This window comes from Nematostella vectensis, chromosome 4 (assembly GCF_932526225.1).
Source record: "Nematostella vectensis chromosome 4, jaNemVect1.1, whole genome shotgun sequence".
NCBI lineage: Eukaryota > Metazoa > Cnidaria > Anthozoa > Actiniaria > Edwardsiidae > Nematostella > Nematostella vectensis.
Window position 1 is genome coordinate 2,569,603 of NC_064037.1, and position 18,661 is coordinate 2,588,263.

At 44.0% G+C, this 18,661-nt stretch overlaps 1 protein-coding gene and 1 long non-coding RNA gene across 3 annotated transcripts in view; one reads left to right on the forward strand and one right to left on the reverse strand.

Annotated features, from left to right (window-relative positions):
* Positions 1–18,661, reverse strand: part of LOC5511595 (rabankyrin-5) — a 68,401-nt gene that overhangs the window by 35,339 nt on the left and 14,401 nt on the right. For both annotated transcript variants that reach the window (XM_048726419.1, XM_048726420.1), the window contains 4 exons: positions 18,388–18,553; positions 17,465–17,883; positions 16,532–16,756; positions 15,661–15,910 (listed from right to left, as the gene is read on the reverse strand). In XM_048726419.1, coding sequence (XP_048582376.1) covers positions 15,661–15,910; positions 16,532–16,756; positions 17,465–17,883; positions 18,388–18,553 — 1,060 coding nt within the window. The remainder of the gene's footprint in view (positions 1–15,660; positions 15,911–16,531; positions 16,757–17,464; positions 17,884–18,387; positions 18,554–18,661) is intronic.
* Positions 9,536–10,328, forward strand: LOC125561843. Its single transcript, XR_007307536.1, has 2 exons — positions 9,536–10,031; positions 10,195–10,328. It is a non-coding gene; the product is annotated as an uncharacterized LOC125561843 (long non-coding RNA).

The following is an 18,661-nucleotide window of genomic DNA, read 5'->3' on the forward strand; positions in this document are numbered from 1 at the left end:
CCGGCTATTCCGTGGGTTTTAAGATACCCCTTCAACGCCGTCTGTTGTTCCTTGGGTGTGAAGCGATCTTCCACCTCCTCGTGTAGACGCTTAATCCTCTCCTTCAGACGTTCGACCCGTTTATCTGCAGCCTCTTTGACGGTCTTTTTGATGGGCTCAGGGACATAAGATAGTATCCAATCCGCAAACTTGTCTAACTCGCTCTTGATCAAGTTGGCCGCCCTGTTTGCAAAATGCTTGAGTGATTGGACGCGGGAACTCCGTGGGGGTTGGGAGGGTTTTAGAATAGGGACATTAATCTCAGGTATCGGGCCGTCGAGAATACTCTCCGACGTGTTGGACGGGGTAATGCGGGGTGGTCGTGGCAGCCCTTTGACAAGTTTGGGTAAAGGAACCCGTCGGGGTGGTGGTGGTGGTGAAGTGCTGGTCAGCGCCCCGACGAGCTCGTCTCTCCGCATCCAGTAATATCTTGGGATACCCCGCTCCTTGGCGAGGGCTTTCAGATCTTTCACCTTCAGGTTCTCCATTTCTATCAAACCAGCCATGTCTTTAAACCACTTTTCAAAAGCTTTTTTTAGATGTGAAGCTGAGAGGCTAGCCCCCTCGAGCTCCCTCTAGGTGCGACACGTGACAAAGTGATTGACAGGTTTTAAACAAAATGATTGACAGGTTTTTTACAAAATGATTGACAGGTGGGCTTGGCCGTCACGTGACAAAGTGATTGACAGGTTTTCGATAAAATGATTGACAGGTTTTTTACAAAATGATTGACAGGTGGGCTTGGCCGTCACGTGACAAAGTGATTGACAGGTTTTTTACAAAATGATTGACAGGTGGGCGTGGTCGTCACGTGACAAAGTGATTGACAGGTGGGCGTGGTCGTCACGTGACAAAGTGATTGACAGGTGGGCGTGGTCGTGTAGGAGATCCCTGGCAAGCTCGCGCATGCGCAGGTCGCGAGGCTTGGCGGAGGTGTGCGGAGACTTTTGCGCCATTTTGGAATGAAATTTGGGATGATCAAAAAGTTGCGCCAGCTGCGCCATTTCCCTACTACTCCCTACTCTCTACTCTCTACCTAACTACTATTCCCTACTCCTCCGTGAATGCTGTTATCTGGATGTGCCCTCAAGTCGACCCACAGAGCAAACTTGTTATTAGCGTAAAAATCCTTTTGCTTAACACCCTCTCTACCGAAACGTTTCTTTACCGACTCCCAGAGGTCCGGCGGTGTCATCCCCTTGGAGTAGAGACGGTTTGGCATGCCATCCACATTAATGTTGATCGATGTGATACTTGGATTGACAAACTTTTCGGAATCCCTTGCTCCTCCTGTGTAGCTCTCTGTGAACAGGCACAATATCCCTGTCATTGACCTCCTCGGCAGATTAATGTGCTCGTTTATGACACCATCATTAGGTTTGGAGATGGTGAACGTTTTGTGGAGAATGACGTTCTCGTAAAAGAATCCTCTACCAACCTGATAAGCCGACAACGCCTCACGAGCCAAATATTCACTTGAGATGCAAGCATATTCCAACTCGAGGTTTGTGATTGTGTACGTTGGAGTCTTGACCGTGTCAGCATAAACAACGACGTCGGAAACTGGGGCTAGAGTAATTTCAAAGATTAGCGGATGAGGTAACGCCTTTGGATAAAAGACCCCATGCTCGCCGAGAATAGGATGGTCGAGTGGAATGCAGTACTTGGTGTTGTGAACTGCTGCAAGAGCTACTTCCTTAGCATCTGATGTCGCTTTGTCACCCGCATTTGTCCTGAGCTTCCTCATGTTTTCAGAGGAGATACCTTGTTTTATTCTATCCTCACGATCTTCAGCTTGTAAGTATAAGTCGTGATAGGTTTGGAAGAGATCGTATCTTTGAGTATCCTGTAGTGTTTCTCCACCGAAAAGAATCTTGAGCCTTGACACTAGGTTCCGGCCAACGTTGTTGACGAGAGTATTATTCGCGTGTCCTGTGACGTTTAAGTCGAATAGTAAGGATACACTACCTGGAACAATCACTACATTTTCAGCAAGTTTTGGAATATTTATATAGAGGGTTTCTCCAGGACTCGCCGATGAGGGATTGAATGTAATCCGATTCAGCGACGATTCCGCTTTCAGGCCGAAGGGTTCCCGTGGGACCCTGTTTGGGTTAATTTTTTCTGATATCGCTTGTGCCATCTTTTATTTTAAGAAAAGAGAGATAATCTTTAAATGAGTAACGAAAGCAGGTTATCAAAAATATACTATTCCACCGATGGATACTGGAAAGGGTATTCAGCTATTTCTAAGTTAGCTAGTGCCGCTAAAGTCAGTGAAGCCGAGGCTAAGAAGTGGCTTGAAAAACAGGCGTTGTGGCAGATCTATCTCCCAGCTCCAAAGTATGTCCCCAGACCGCATTGGACTGTGAATAAACCTAATCAGATTCACCAAGCCGATCTGTTGTTTATGCCCCACGATAACGTAGGCAGAAAAACCTACCGTTACGCGTTGGTCGTGATTGATATTGCCTCGAGATATAAAGATGCAGAAGCACTGACTACCAAGGATTCGAGTGGAATTGCTAAAGGGTTTGAAAAGATATACTCCAGAAAACTTAAATGGCCCCATACGGTGATTGTCGATCCGGGGACAGAATTTAGGGGAGAGGTAACGAAGATTATGAAAAAGAAGGGTGTCACCATCCAGCGAAGCGAGGCTGGGAACCATCGCGCACAGGCTTTTGTCGAACGCGCCAATAGAACACTGGCGGAGAGGTTGTTTTCTCATCAGTATGCTCAAGAAATGATTAGCGATGATCGGTCCAGAGTTTGGGTGAAACGATTGCCAGGTGTTTTGAAAACTCTGAATAGTCAACCCATAAGAATTACTGGCAAAGAGCCTGCAAAATCTATTGGTTTGAAAGAGGTTGATATTGACCCTCCAACGTATAAGCGGCCTGTTGGACTTGATGAAGTTAGACTACCACCAGGGGTTAGAGTTAGATATCTATTAGCTCCTGGAGAAGAGGAAGGAGGTGAACGCAGACGAGCCACAGATCCTATTTGGAGTTTAAAAGTGTTTGATCTATCACGCAGTGTTGTTTCAGTTGGACAGCCTGTGTTGTACTACCTCTCCGAAGGCGCTCCAAGGAGGTCGTTCGTTAGGGAAGAACTTCAAGTCGTTCCTGAAGATACAGAGCCACCACCTAATAGCGTTCTGAAATGACCGTGAGCGAAGGTGTGAATACCATCATCACAGATGACCCGTTTATCATCCTCATGAGATAGAGCGACCTTGTTCACCGTTTCAGTGTAAACATCATGCTTATGACTTCTGATGACATTCATAAGTCTCATCTGAGGTTTCTTACCAAATAAGCAATCCTTGTAGTCATCGAAACCGATGCTCTTCTTGACGACTGCTCTCTTGACGCCCTTGCATTTCTTTTCTTCTTTACCTTCATCCATCTTGTACGAGTAAAGTTTGGCCCTCAGTCCTACAAATTCTGTGATTTGCTGACCCCCAGCCTCATCTTTAAACATTCCGATGACTTTCTTGTTCACACCCACCTCAATACCAGATGGGTGACCCTTCGGAAAGTTGCTGGTGTCGAACATGGACCTCACATCCCCGCTGATGTCCTCGTAAAAGTCTTTCGTCTCGATCTCATACATCAGGCTGTCAGTATCAGTGAATAAGAGCTTTGCATCCTCACCGTACTTGGGCTTGACGAAGTTGTAGTGGAAATCGTACATGAGCGTCTTACTCAGGTCCAGAATGGACATGCCCAAGTAGACAGGCTTGTTGAAGATCAGCTTTGTCTTCTTCATGTGGATGGCGGCTAGATTCTCGCAAAAGATGGTGCGATGTTGATAGTTCGGCTTTGATATGAGCTTCTTGGCCTGCTTCTCGTCCGTCACCAACCGAATGTCCACCCTGTTCCTAATGTTCTCCATAGTCTTACCAAAGACGGAGTTGTTCATTAACTTGAAAAAATCTTTCTCAAAATCGTTTGTCGCCTTGGCTCTCAGATCGGTGTTCAAGTCAATGTAGGGCTCCAGCCAAGCAGACTCCTCAAAAGTGACACCCCTGTGAATCTTGGTGACTTTTAGCCCAAAACTCACATAAAGTCTCAGAGTCTCATGGTGGATAACGTACTTTGTCTTGTCGTTAAGGTTGGGGACCAATTTGTCCACATTGCCTAGCCCGATAGATTCCGGGGCTAGTGGGTAATCGTTGTGTAAGTCATGTAGGTGGTGAGGGTACTCCAAGTCAACCTCCAGAATGCATGGGCGGTCTCTCCAACCTGACAGCTCTTGGTCACCCATCCACCTGAAACCGTGAGTCGGTAAAGGGTTGCTCATCGCCCAGCCATACAAATTGTTAGCATCAAGGTAGGTGATATATTTTGTGGGTAGGTCGGGGTCATACTCCTTCATGTAAGGGTTATTTGCCTCCCCATGTCTGTTGCTTATCATGGAGACACCCCCACGGATGCCCTTCTCAATCATGAGCAACATGTCGTAGTCCGTCAGAAGCTCTAGCCTCACCTTGGTGGTCTTCAACGCTGCATCCCAAGCCAACCCTGGCGCTGTGTAGTACCAAGCGGGGTCCAGACCGTAATTCTTGAGACAAACGTCCCTAAAGTTCTCGAAAACGTCAGCTAAAAGCAACACATCCGACTCTAGGTACAGATTGTGGTAATCCCTCATGGTCCCCATCCCAAAGACCTCCCACACTCTCCGCGCGTGCAGGTGATCCTCCTCCGATATGTCGGTGTCGTTGAGTTTGGAGTGGAATGCCTCTCTCTGTGGGAGCTGTGTTGCGTCGAGCTTGCTAAAGCCGTCGAACCAGTCGTAAGGGAAAACACCCTTCCTCAACAACAGCTGGAGCTCCTCCCCCTCATAGTACTCCGCCAGGTTTTTGAAGCACTCCCTTGACATATTACCCACTAGACTGTCGAGACTGGCCGACATAAACCTGAAACTGTCAATAAATCTGATATCACGTTTAACATCAATCTTGTTGCCCTCCTTGTTCGTGAAACTGTCGACTACAATCTGTTTTGTGAAAGAAATATACTTTTCCTCGTTATTAGGTATACAGTTTATTTTACCTTCCGATGTACCAAGGTTCTTGATAAATAGATGGCTGTCGTACCCAGACAGATTGTGAAAGATAACAGGAAAGAACTTTGGAATTTTGTGATCTAAGTTGCATGCGTTGTGAGCAGCACCTCTGTACTTTCCGGTGAGGTGGCAATGGTCCAAAACCTTGTCTTCCCCTAATTCACCCTCACAGATGTGGCAGTGAGTGGCGTCGTTATAGGCGATTTTGTCCTTCGGAGTCATTTTCACCTTCTTAGGGAACCTGAACTTATCGTAAATTTTCTTAATGTCTGACTCCAAAGACTCTACGAAAAGCTGTGGGATATCTTCGTCTGGAGATTCAGCTGTGTATCGTACAAGCTCGGATAGGGATATATCTCCGTCGAAACACTTGATGAGATAGCAGAAACCAGACGGTTTGTGTTTCTGGTATTGCTTAGTGAAGCTTTTACTCCCATCTGGGGAGCAAGTGTCTATATTCTCTGTGAAGCTCTCAAAGTCGGCATAGACAACAAAGGGGACACGCATTTTTCTGTTGTAGTTTTTGAATTTAATGTGGGGTAGATTTCCATCCTTATCTATCTTAGGCATCTCTATTCCAACCGCTTCATGATTGCCGCAGCATTCAGAATGTTTTTCTAATGATTGTTTGCACCGAAACGAGTTCAGACATCTACAGCATAAAAAACGAGTATGATGAAACTCATCAATTTGAGTAGATACTAATCTCATCATATTCTTTATCCAGCAGTAATGATTCGTCTCATCATCCGAGATGAGAAGTAAGTTGATTGCATTATCTGGATCCTTCTCACTGATTCTCAATGGATATATTTTGGTTTCGTATCCAAACACATTAACCGTATACTGGTTCTGTTTCTCGAACTTGTCAATCTGTTTTAGTGAGATGGGGAACTCTATCCCTGACCAGTCGAATTTCTCAGAGTTCTCTATCATTTGTTTACTGAGCCTTTGAGGATCTTTCTCCCTAGGATACACAGCAGAGGTTACTGCCCACTTGAAACATTCGTGATCATTCTCGTTCTTAACATTGATGATCGCCTTCTTAGACGCTAGTTTCGGCGGCAGCGGAATATAGGAAGACCCAGAAAGCGGTTCAAAGGGATCTATGTTGATGTCAAAGTATTCCACTTGGTCAAACTGCCATCCGGAGCCTTGCTTCTGGAACAGCTCAACTAATCCGAGTAAATAATTTGTCATCGTATCGAACAAATCAGAGAGATCAGTCGACTCTGTCACAATCTCGGGCTTTTCTGTATGAAAATATCCCAGTTCTTCTTCGATCTGAGCTGTAGCCGGATCCTCTTTTATAAACCCGCAAGTAAAGATAAACTTCACTTTGATAGGCTTTTTTTGTTGACTGATGAGCTCTAAGACTTTCGGTTTGATTCTGGCGATGAATGTCTTGGGGTCGTAACCTCTCTGCCCGGCTATTCCGTGGGTTTTAAGATACCCCTTCAACGCCGTCTGTTGTTCCTTGGGTGTGAAGCGATCTTCCACCTCCTCGTGTAGACGCTTAATCCTCTCCTTCAGACGTTCGACCCGTTTATCTGCAGCCTCTTTGACGGTCTTTTTGATGGGCTCAGGGACATAAGATAGTATCCAATCCGCAAACTTGTCTAACTCGCTCTTGATCAAGTTGGCCGCCCTGTTTGCAAAATGCTTGAGTGATTGGACGCGGGAACTCCGTGGGGGTTGGGAGGGTTTTAGAATAGGGACATTAATCTCAGGTATCGGGCCGTCGAGAATACTCTCCGACGTGTTGGACGGGGTAATGCGGGGTGGTCGTGGCAGCCCTTTGACAAGTTTGGGTAAAGGAACCCGTCGGGGTGGTGGTGGTGGTGAAGTGCTGGTCAGCGCCCCGACGAGCTCGTCTCTCCGCATCCAGTAATATCTTGGGATACCCCGCTCCTTGGCGAGGGCTTTCAGATCTTTCACCTTCAGGTTCTCCATTTCTATCAAACCAGCCATGTCTTTAAACCACTTTTCAAAAGCTTTTTTTAGATGTGAAGCTGAGAGGCTAGCCCCCTCGAGCTCCCTCTAGGTGCGACACGTGACAAAGTGATTGACAGGTTTTAAACAAAATGATTGACAGGTTTTTTACAAAATGATTGACAGGTGGGCTTGGCCGTCACGTGACAAAGTGATTGACAGGTTTTCGATAAAATGATTGACAGGTTTTTTACAAAATGATTGACAGGTGGGCTTGGCCGTCACGTGACAAAGTGATTGACAGGTTTTTTACAAAATGATTGACAGGTGGGCGTGGTCGTCACGTGACAAAGTGATTGACAGGTGGGCGTGGTCGTCACGTGACAAAGTGATTGACAGGTGGGCGTGGTCGTGTAGGAGATCCCTGGCAAGCTCGCGCATGCGCAGGTCGCGAGGCTTGGCGGAGGTGTGCGGAGACTTTTGCGCCATTTTGGAATGAAATTTGGGATGATCAAAAAGTTGCGCCAGCTGCGCCATTTCCCTACTACTGTACTTGAACACGAGTCTGGTTTCAGATGACAACTGATCAGCGGTCTACCAGATGAGAATGCATGAATTTGCAAAGGAAACCCGATATAAAGAATAGTTCAACTAGTCGGCTTGCAGTTTTTATTCTAGATTGTTTCTTATTTTATGTTCTTCATTCTATAAAAAAACATATTAATGATGCCAAAATTATTTTAAAAAGATACCGTAGGAAACACCAATCGAAGAATAAAACACAAATACCACAAGCAAACATGCTTCGTTGACATAAGGGCATAAGCTAAAAGAATTGTCACACTCCCTCAAAGCGGCATCCTGTTACAGTAACACCTCCGTTAGCCACAAAAGGCTTTAGGGCAACACAGAGAGATCACATGAGGCTGCTTCTTATAAAATCAGGCAAGCATAAAATTGTAATTCAGATGATGCTTGATATTTTTCTTGATCATGACTACCTGTGATTACGCTGTTTGCGTGGGTGGTCCTTGTGGCCCTAGTGTCGATTGCTCGAGCAATTCAAAGTGCGTTCTTAAACTTTAAACTGAGTTTGAACTTCTTCTTGCTAGAGCTGGTAAGTGAATCATGATTTAACGACCGGAGTATTTGTTAAGCGCGCGCGTAGGTGACTCTTGAAACGCAAATGTAATCACAGGTAGCCCAGGCAATGGTTGCTTGTCCGTAGCTCGGAATTCGGCTGTTCTGAGAGGGGACGAGTAAGGCGACGACGAGTGAAATGAGTTCTCTAATAGAAATCTGACTACCCCCGAAAGAACAAAGAGGGATTTTTTTATGCCTTTGCAGTATCTTCACGGGACTTTTATTGTCGGATTTGGCTACGTACCAGGGTTATCTAGCTTATGCTTTATAGTTTTGTCTACAAATAGCACGTCAATTGGGAACCGAAAGTGGACCCTCGGCCGCTGTGGGCGCACACCCTGCATCCCCCCCCCCCGGGCATATTTTGGGGAGTCCCTATTTCAACTCAACTTCCCGTTTCGTAGACTCGACTTATTTATCGCGCACCTCTGCTTTCCTTATATTAGTTTATGTGTGTTCCGATGTTTGTGTGTGTGTATGTGGGGAGGGGGGGATATGCGACGGAGATTGATTTTTCATTACGGACTTTGCGCAAAAGTACAGACTAGCTCACAGGCTAATACATCCCTCGCATTAAAACAATGTCAATCAGCATTATATCTTTCGTTTAGCGAAAGTATTATTTTACCCCTCAAACACGGGGAGTAGATCGTCGTCTGTATCGGAATCATTGACATGTTCATTCAATCTGTCGCAAGCTCCAACTGATTTTGTAACCCTTTTCCAGGCAGTCTTGTTGGCATTGCACAGTTGTTGTTCTTGTTATATCAAGCAAAGTAGCCAATAACGAGTTAATGTTCTCACGGCAATCTACGATTGTGCTTGTGCAGAAGGGAAGTAGCCCATAGAGGGTTACTGTTCTAACGGCAATCAACAGTTTACATTGAGTTAACTGACAGCTCATCAGTGGTTGGACAGAGTGATATTTGTTTTCTCCTGCTACAAAGTAGCGAAGCAGCCCATTTAAAGTCACTATTCTCACGGTAGTCGCCGATTTTCCAGCTACCGGTTTTTCAAACTACTTCAGTCACCTGGAGCAAGTCCGTAATGAAAAAGAAACTCCGTCCCACCGGCGACCAGCAACAACGGCACATTTACCCTAGGGACTCCCACGCAAAAGGTAAAACCTTTAAAAGAAAAAGTCGACAACAACGCAGATTTATGTTTTTTAGAACGATATTTCGGCTGGCCAATACCTGCCTTTTTCAGCTTCAGGTTATAAATGAGTTACAATGGCATGTTACAGCTAGTATATGTACAAAGTTCATTGATGATTAACTAACAAAAGGTAAAAATAGTAATTGAGTAAGGGGTGACTTATGGAAGATGGTAAATAGGGTGGTGTGGATTACTAAGTAGCTAAACGGTTTCTTCACATATGTTTGTGTATTAAAAAAAAAAAAAAATAACCCGGTCCGCCGAGGTCTGGTCCGCGTAGGTCCTGTCTTCATTTTACAAAGACCCGCTCCCATTATTGATAAAAATTTCTGCAGTAATCAAGCAGTGCTCATGCGCACACAACTAATATGCAAATAAACGTAACGTATACAATTTTTACTCTTACGCCTAAGTTCTTTACCAAATCATCAGATGTTTTTAAAATAGACAAACAAGACATGATATCGCCTTTTTTAAAATATGATTTTCTAATAAAGAAAGACTAGGACTCAAAACGGTATGTTCTTATCGGGATTAGGATACCTGTGGAAAGTCACGCATTTTCATCTGGCAGACCGCTGATCAGTTGTTGTCATCTGAAACCAGACTCGTGTTGTAGTACTTGACCTTTGCATTGAAATTAATCTTACAAATCGGCTTTTTCCCTAGAAACCTCTTGGCAGAAGGTAAGAACTGACGTGCTTGAATACCTTTTACTTCAATTGAGCGTAAAGAAACTTTAAAACCCAAACAAATTCTTCAAAGTTTGCCATTCCGGCAGGCGTTCTGAACTGAAGTCTGTACAAAATAGCAAATATTTTTCATTGTAATGTCTTTATTGACTTCCAGTAACTTCCAAGGATGAACCAAGACAATTATACTGCATCTGAGATTAGTATACAGCAAGGGTAGAGTTTATTTTCTGTGATTTTTCTCCTGTACAAACAGGTATGTGTATCTAATAAAGACGGCTGTCAAGAAAATCGCGTGTTATTTGAGCTCGACATGGGGTTGCGTTCGGCTTCATTATAATTCGGGAATTTGATTCCCCCAATTTTTTATTTGCTGAATCGAAAGAAATAACACCAATGTTTGCTCAAAGTGCAAAATTTCTGCCAAAATCCATGTACCATCGGTTTTATAAGCCCCTAATTTAAGCTATTATTCAAGTCGATATTTTTTATGGACATGTTTAGACAGCAATAAAATATACTTTTTTTTGCCGGAAAAAGTAAAGAAACCACTCGATTTATACCTTATCAACTCCTTTCTAAGGATCTGTATCGCTATTTTTAATTCCGCGTATATTTAAAGAATATTTTGCGATTTTTTACGAAAGGTGAAAAATGCCGCCAAATCGGCGATTTTATAGGCAAAATCGTAAATTCGGAATTTCTCGAAAAATATTTATTGTATGTAACTCAAACTTTTTAACCATGATAAGAGAACCAGGGGCTAACATTAAACCAATTTTGAGCGATTTCGAAATTTCTTATTTGGAACTCCTCAGTTGAATCTAAGGGACTGGTGCACTTAATAAGTATTCCACAAATTCAACATTGAATTTGATAGGAGATCGCTAGTAATAAACAAAGCCCTTATCCTCAAGGCCTGGCTTGATGTTGGCCAGATGTTGTTTTTCACGCCATCGCCATGAGCAAGGTGTGTGGGTTCTGGAAAATGACCTTAATCTCGAGGGATTATTCCTTTCACTTGCTAAACCTTTAATATGCCCTTAACGTGAAAAAAGCATAATAATTATTATAGGAGGAATAATAGTGGCTAATATTTTCTTATATTTGTACACCATTGCCAGAAAATTTGACTTACGATCCAATAATTTCATGTTCAGAAACGGCTAAAGAATTTTTTTTGGTAATTTTAAGAAACAAAAACTCTTTGGCCAATCTAGAAAAAATAAAACTCGGCAATAGGCTTTTTTCACAACGCTCATGCACCGCGATGTTTGTGTGCGTTAAAGGGTAATTTTAAGGTTTTACAACGAAGCGTTTAATCATTGTCTACTTTGATGGTTGCCTTTACAGGCGGTACAAGGCGTTTTATGAGGAGGATAGCTCTTGATACTAATTTTCTCTCTGCTCTCACACGGCGTGCCTCGGTGGCACAGTTGGGATGCCTGTGGCTCTTATCACTGGGTTCCAGGCTCGACGAGGAGCTCTCAAAAGGATACACGTGTTCTAGGACTATGGCTTCTTGAAACTGTACAGAGCCGTAGCAGGGCTCCCTTTTTTTTTGGGGGGGGGGGGGGGAGGGGGAGGGATGGACGATACAGAAACATTAAGAAAATTCGTAGATGCCAAAGAACATGAGTTTGATGGTGTACAGGCCACTGCTATGAGGATTGTTCTTCGGGTTTTGCTTTCCTTCAATCTAAGCCGTGTTTTATGATGAGACATCAATTGTGCGGCTGCCGAAGCCGCATTATATATATATATATATGATGCGTGAGTGCAGGCGTTCATATAACAGTGCTCAATACATGGGTGTAGAGCGGGATATATCTTGGTTTGTAGGAAAAAACATGCATATTTGACATAATTGACAGCCACAACAAACGCATAATCGCCTCATCAATAACAACCGAAGACGCCCCTACCTCCCTCGCCACCGCCAATAACAAAACATGCAACTGCAGACAAAAGAACGCGTGCCCCCTTGACGGAAACTGCCTCCAATCATCTGTTATCTACCAAGCTACTGTAACAAGAAAGGACAACAACACCTCCGAAACCTACGTAGGACTAACCGAGAACGAATTCAAGACAAGATATAGAAACCACACCGCCTCATTCCGACACGCTAAACACAGAAACTCGACCGAACTAAGCAAGTACATATGGAGCCTTAAAGACAACGACATAGAACACTTTATTTCATGGAAAATCCTGACATCTCACTCCGCCTACAACAGCTCTAGCAAAAGATGTAATCTCTGCCTCAAAGAAAAACTTAGCCGATATTCCGCTGCAAGACATACACATACCCGAGAACTTGCTTGTTTCTGATTACGAAGCCTATAGAGCGCTACGCTCAGTTCAAGCTAGAAAATCCGCCGGGCCTGACGGGGTCCCTAATGTAATCCTTAAGGAGTTTGCCTTTGAATTGGCTTCGGTTGTAAAAGACTTGTACAACACCTCGCTACGCGAAGGGTTCTTACCCGCCTTATTGAAGTGTGCTGTCGTCCGCCCAGTACCCAAGCAATCAACTCCCCGTGATATCAAAGAGGACATCAGGCCGATATCTCTTACATCCCAGACAGCGAAAGTGATGGGGGGCTTTACACTGTCAAGAGTTCTCCCAACCATCCTAAGAGACATGGACCCTAAACAATTTGCTGTGGCCGAAAAGTGTACCAACCACGCCATTATATACATCTTGCATTTGGCTCTTGAGGCATTGGACAAGGGGAACTGTTGGGTCAGGCTATTTTTCGGTGACTTTAGGAAGGGCTTTGATCTCATAGACCATAAGATCTTATTGGACAAGCTCAAGCTTTTTGATATTCACCCATGTTTGCTCAGGTGGCTGGCAGCCTTCTTGCTTCATCACCTCTAATAAGCCTTAATGGGGGACTTCCCTAAGGAACAAGACTCAGTCCGCTATTATTTGCAGTAATGATAAACAGGCTAGTTTCCTTTTGGACGCCTAGAGCGAAATACGTTGACGACTTGACAATAATGGAGATTATACTTCGCAACTCTCCTTCTATTCTCAGTCATGTTGTAAACAGCATTAATTCGCTCGTAGTAACAACATGGCGCTTAATCCAAAGAAATGTAAGACTCTGCGGTTTGACTGTTTGCAATATAATAGCTACGAGTGTCCGCCCCTTTCAGTCGGTAGTACTACATTAGAAAGTGTCAAGTCCTTCAAGTTTCTAGGGGTTTTCATCTCGGAGGACCTCTCTTGGCAAAGGCAAACCGCAGATTATACGCCCTCAGAAAGCTTTAACGTTCTGGTGTAGCAGACAGTGAAATAATTCAAGTTTATTGTTGTCTAATTAGACCTATCATGGAGTACGCGTGCGCGGTCTTTGCCGAACTTCCTCAGTATCTTAGTCATGCATTAGAAAGAGTCCAGAAACGCGCTTTATCGATCGTCTTTCCTGGTACATCATACCAGGAGGCACTTGCCCTCGCAGGCCTCCCAACCCTAGCTAAGAGACGTTCTGAATCTTGTGAGAAACTCATAATGTCGTTAACGCCCAGTAACCCGCTGTACAACCTTGTAACGAATCTTATAGATAGATTGAACTACACTTATAATTTAAGATCTCGTGCCAATGTAATTGTGAAACCAACCAACACTGACCGCTTTGGAAATTTCTGCACAAACAAATTCGCCTTAAATGTATCGCTTTAATGTATTATGTAATGCTGACTATACCTTTAATTCAGATGTAATCTGCTACTGGTATAATAAACGTATTATTATTATTATTATCATTATTATTATTATTATTATTATTATTATTATTATTATTATTATTATTATTATTATTATTATTATTATTATTATTATTATTATTATTATCATTTACTTTACATAACGCCAGCGAAAGTAGCTCATGCCCATAGAATTGGGCAAAGCCACAAGAGCCGTATAGGCAAAAACAAACTGACTAGGCGGTTTCAAACATTTCTGGATCAAATTGGAATGCACCAGGCTCCGTCTTAGGGCTAACATGATTGTTACTGTTGTTAATTATAATAAAAAGTTCTTACGTATAATTACAGCCCGATTTACGCTAATTTAGGGGTGAAAATAGCGAAACCTCTACTAAGCGGTCAACCTCTATTAAGCGGTCACTAAGCTAAGTCCCGAAGGTGACCGCTTAATAGAGGTTCGACTGTATCACCAAATGCTCTTATTCATCCATCCCTCCCCCACTCTAACCCTTGATATTATCACCAAATGCTCTTATTCACCCACCCCACCCCCCACTCTAACCCTTGATATTATCACCAAATGCTCTTATTCACCCACCCCTCCCCCACTCTAACCCTTGATATTATCACCAAATGCTCTTATTCACCCACCCCACCCCCCACTCTAACCCTTGATATTATCACCAAATGCTCTTATTCACCCACCCCTCCCCCACTCTAACCCTTGATATTATCACCAAATGCTCTTATTCACCCATCCCTCCCCCACCGTAACCCTTGATGTTATCACCAAATGCTCTTATTCACCCATCCCTCCCCCACCGTAACCGTTGATATTATCACCAAATGCTCTTATTCACCCATCCCTCTCCCACTCTAACCCTTGACATTATCACTAACCTGAGTATCAGGCCCTCCTATGTTTATATCGCGCCGACGAGAAACAAGACAAGGGCCTGATACAAGTACTGTTCAAATCGCATGTTCTCATGCCGGATTCCGGCATGGCTCCTGATTGGTCAAAAAAACAAAGGGCACTCGGCGCTGATTGGGCTGGGCGGCCTTCAAAAGTGCTTTTGACCTGGCGTTAGCAGAATCAGAGAAATCGTTTTCTATAACATTTTTTAAAAATGTATTTTCTTCTCCTCATTTTCTTCGGAAAAATTCCGCCTGATACTCAGGTTAGATATTCAAATGCATTGCCCATGCCGGTCATTGCTTGTGTTTATTTCTCATTGGTATCGTTTTTCGAAGCAAAGATCCACTAGTTATATCAAAGGCGCTGGATGTCATAGAAGCTGCTTGATACTAAGGACATTTTATGTAGTAGCTATCGAATTTTCAACAGACCAGGCGCCGAATATTTGAGAAATTTGTCTGTGAGAACACGAAAAATGCTTGGGGTTGTTTGCGCCACGTCCCGCGAGTTGTTGATTGAGTGAGCTTATCAAATAATGGCATTTGTGTTCAAGCAGTGGTTTGTCTATTTAGAGGGAAAAGCCCGTAGTAAATTGGTGATGTTAAATCCTGTATTAATGTGTGGATCTGCAGTCATATACTTAAATCGTAAATCTCCTGGGCCGTTAACTATCGTTGTGTTTCAAATAATTTAGCATAAATTTACCCTCACCGGGGATCGTCGTTACTAAAATTATTACCCTTGCATGTAACACCAATGTTTTTTTTTTTACATAAAATGCTGTTTATAATTTGATTTGGGCATTTAATTGTGCCACCACGCGAGTCATTGGAAAATTGACAGCCGACGTATTTCGACAGTGGCCTGAAAGGGGCGGCAGGCGTCGCGTCTAGTGTTTGTGTCAGGCGTACTTTTATTTTCCCTCTCCAACTTTTGAAAAATAAAATCGCCTGATACTCAGGCTACATTATCACCAAATGCTCTTACTTGCTATTGATATTCGCTCCGTGCTCCAACAAGAACAGCGCCGCGCTGTTATCTGCTCTCTTGATAGCCTTGTGTAGAAGGGTCAGACCGCTAGAGGTCTGGGCATCAATTCTCGCCCCAGCCTCCAGCAGGCGCGCGGCCACTCCGTACTGTGCGGTCCAAAGGCCGAGTTCTAGCGCCGATTGTTCTTCTGAGTCGCATACATTGAAGTCAGGGACAATGTTGAGACGGCCACCTCGACCAAGACTTCCTAGAAACCATAAAACGTATCACCTGACATACGTAACACAACCCAAACCCAATTTCGCGAATTCCACCAAGACATCACGTGACATTTTCGGTGGCAAACGCGCTCCGACTCTCGGCAACAAAATGACGACAACAAAAAGCTTCTATGTCAAAAAAGGCTTATTTTCATCGAAATGTCTTTCGTATATTTCTAGTGTGACGGCGGCAAGCATTTCTGTGTTTATTTTGGCTTGAGTTTGCAACTCAAAAAGTCAGGTGATGAAAGTCGCCTATTCAAGCACCTCTCCTGTCAGGAGCCTGCTAGGAGCCAAGTATCGTTGGTCCTTCTATCTTCTACAGGACTGGCGCAAGGGCATATTCAAGCAGCTTTTTAACTTGTTAGCTTGTGAACATTCATGGACACCGTTAGACTACTGTATCTTTCACGACCGAGACCTTATTCTACTGAATAGGGTCACGTCATTTTGTCACCTTAGAAAAATGCCAATTGTGGGAGAGCATCCCTTTTGATCGGCTTTTGCGACATTTTTATTTGGACTTGGTAAAAAAAAAGTATAACATTTTCGATGGCTGTATATTTTGTCGTATTGAAGAATAAGAAATGCTTGTGTAGTCTTCTCACCCTGGTGTTCTATGAAGCAGTTGACCACACCCTCGTGTTTCTCTGTGACCGCCATATGCAGGGGGGTCCTGCCATGGCAATCTCTTATCACCCCCCTGGAAAAGGGGTCCTCGTACAAACGATGGTCTTCTATAAGCTTTTTTATTTCCTCCTCGGTGGGGTCGGGGAGGTTTTGCTCGGGTTGCGTCTCTTTTTCAGATTCCTCGTCAGACTTTTCTTCGCTCTCTGGAGGAGATAACAATAACAATAACAATAATAATAACAACAACAACAAGACTAACACTAACGACAGCGACAACAACAACAATAACAATAACAACAGCAACCGCAACAACAACAAGCTAACCAAATACTGGGAATAAATCAGCACAAGGTTGAAATGGTATGTTTAACGCTTATGTGAAAAAGACTAGTTTCGCCGGCGTTTCTAGCATTAGCCCCGCGTCGGAGGAAGGGCTAACGAGGCAAGGTCTCATGCTCGAAAGGTTTATCGTAAGAAATACCATTTTAACCATGTGTCCCTAAGACCCTGTCCCCACGTATACGTTTTCGTTTGAAAACGCAACCTTTTTCAAAAAGATCCATCCCCACGAAAACACAGAAACGATACAAAAACGATAACAAGCTCTACAGCGCATGCGCACTCGCGCGCCAAATGGACTGGACCTGAGTTATCACGCCATCGTTTTCGAAAGGTTCCGTTTTCGTCCGTCCCCACAGCACCGAAAGGGTATCGTTTTCAATTTTTTCAACTCTGGAGATCGTTTTCAAATCGTTCCGTTTTCGATCATCGTTTTCGCGTTTCCGTGTGGACGATAACCGTATCCGTAACAATAAGGTTGCGTTTTCAAACGAAAACGGATACGTGGGGACGGGGTTTAATTCCATCACGTCTACGCAGACCACCAAGTGGAAAAAACGGTATCTACATACGCGCTCCTAAATCTTCTTCGAAAGGGTTCAAGCCACCGGCTGCCACACCAGTTGCTGCCCTGATATCATCCATAAACGGGTTCCCTGTGTCTGAGCCGAAAGATAAACTTTGGTCAGCAGATTCGTCAAACGGGCTACCCAGGTCTTCCTCGAAGGGATTGGTCTTGACCACTGGAGTATTTACTGCGGGCGCTTGTTTGCTTTTGCTTTGTTTCAAGGTTTCCTTTTTGTTTTTCTTTTCTTTCTCTTTGGTATGTTGTCTTGCTAGCTCGGCTGCGTTTGCTCTTTGCATGTCTTTGAATTTCTCGATGGCTTTTGATCTGGCTATCTTTTTGGCGTTTTCTCGCTGGACGGCCCGTTCGCGCGCTCTGAGTCGCGTCTCGTCGGTCTCTGTCGTTTGTACGTTCGGATTTGCTCCGCTGAAAATATGAAGATGATGCAATAAACTATTAAAAAGAACAAAAGCAACTCCTCCCCCTAACGCCGAGAGAGGTTAACCAATTTTTTACATTTCAGTCATCAATAAAATCCGCTTGAATCCGTTTGAAATAAGGGACTTGCACAAGGAAATCACACGACTATATGGGTGGCAAGATAACCCGAACAAACACAGAAATGGCTCCGACTATCACGTCAGAGAGCGACGAAAAGCCGCAATCTTTTAATTAAAGTAGGCCCTTTCTGACATAAAAATCGCAAACCGCAAAAAAGTCGAAGCACGGGGGACTTTGCCACCAAATAAAGTCACATGATTTCTAAGCGCAAGTTGCTTATTATGAAAGTAATTAAACCCGCAATACAGACGACACTATCCTATTCCATATAATAATCTGAGAAAATAGGATATTTTAACATTCAAAATAAAGCTCAAATTCACGTGAATAGTTCACCCTTACCTTCCCCACACCCCTAATACCACTTACTTGTTGAGGAGCTCAGCCACAAGTCGTACCAGTCCCCTTCGGGCGGCAACGTGGAGCGGCGTCTCGCCAGCTTTGTTCACGTGGTCAGGCTGGGCACCGTGGCCCGCGAGAAAGAGCCCCGCCTCCTCTTGCCCCGAGGCGGCCGCCAGGTGCAGAAGCGAGTCTCCTGGAACGACGATGGTATCCCAAATATAAACACAACTGAATGTCACAGGCTATAGCCACCATTGTACTAATTATGCTAAACAGCCGCTTTCAGTTCATGCGTGACGCC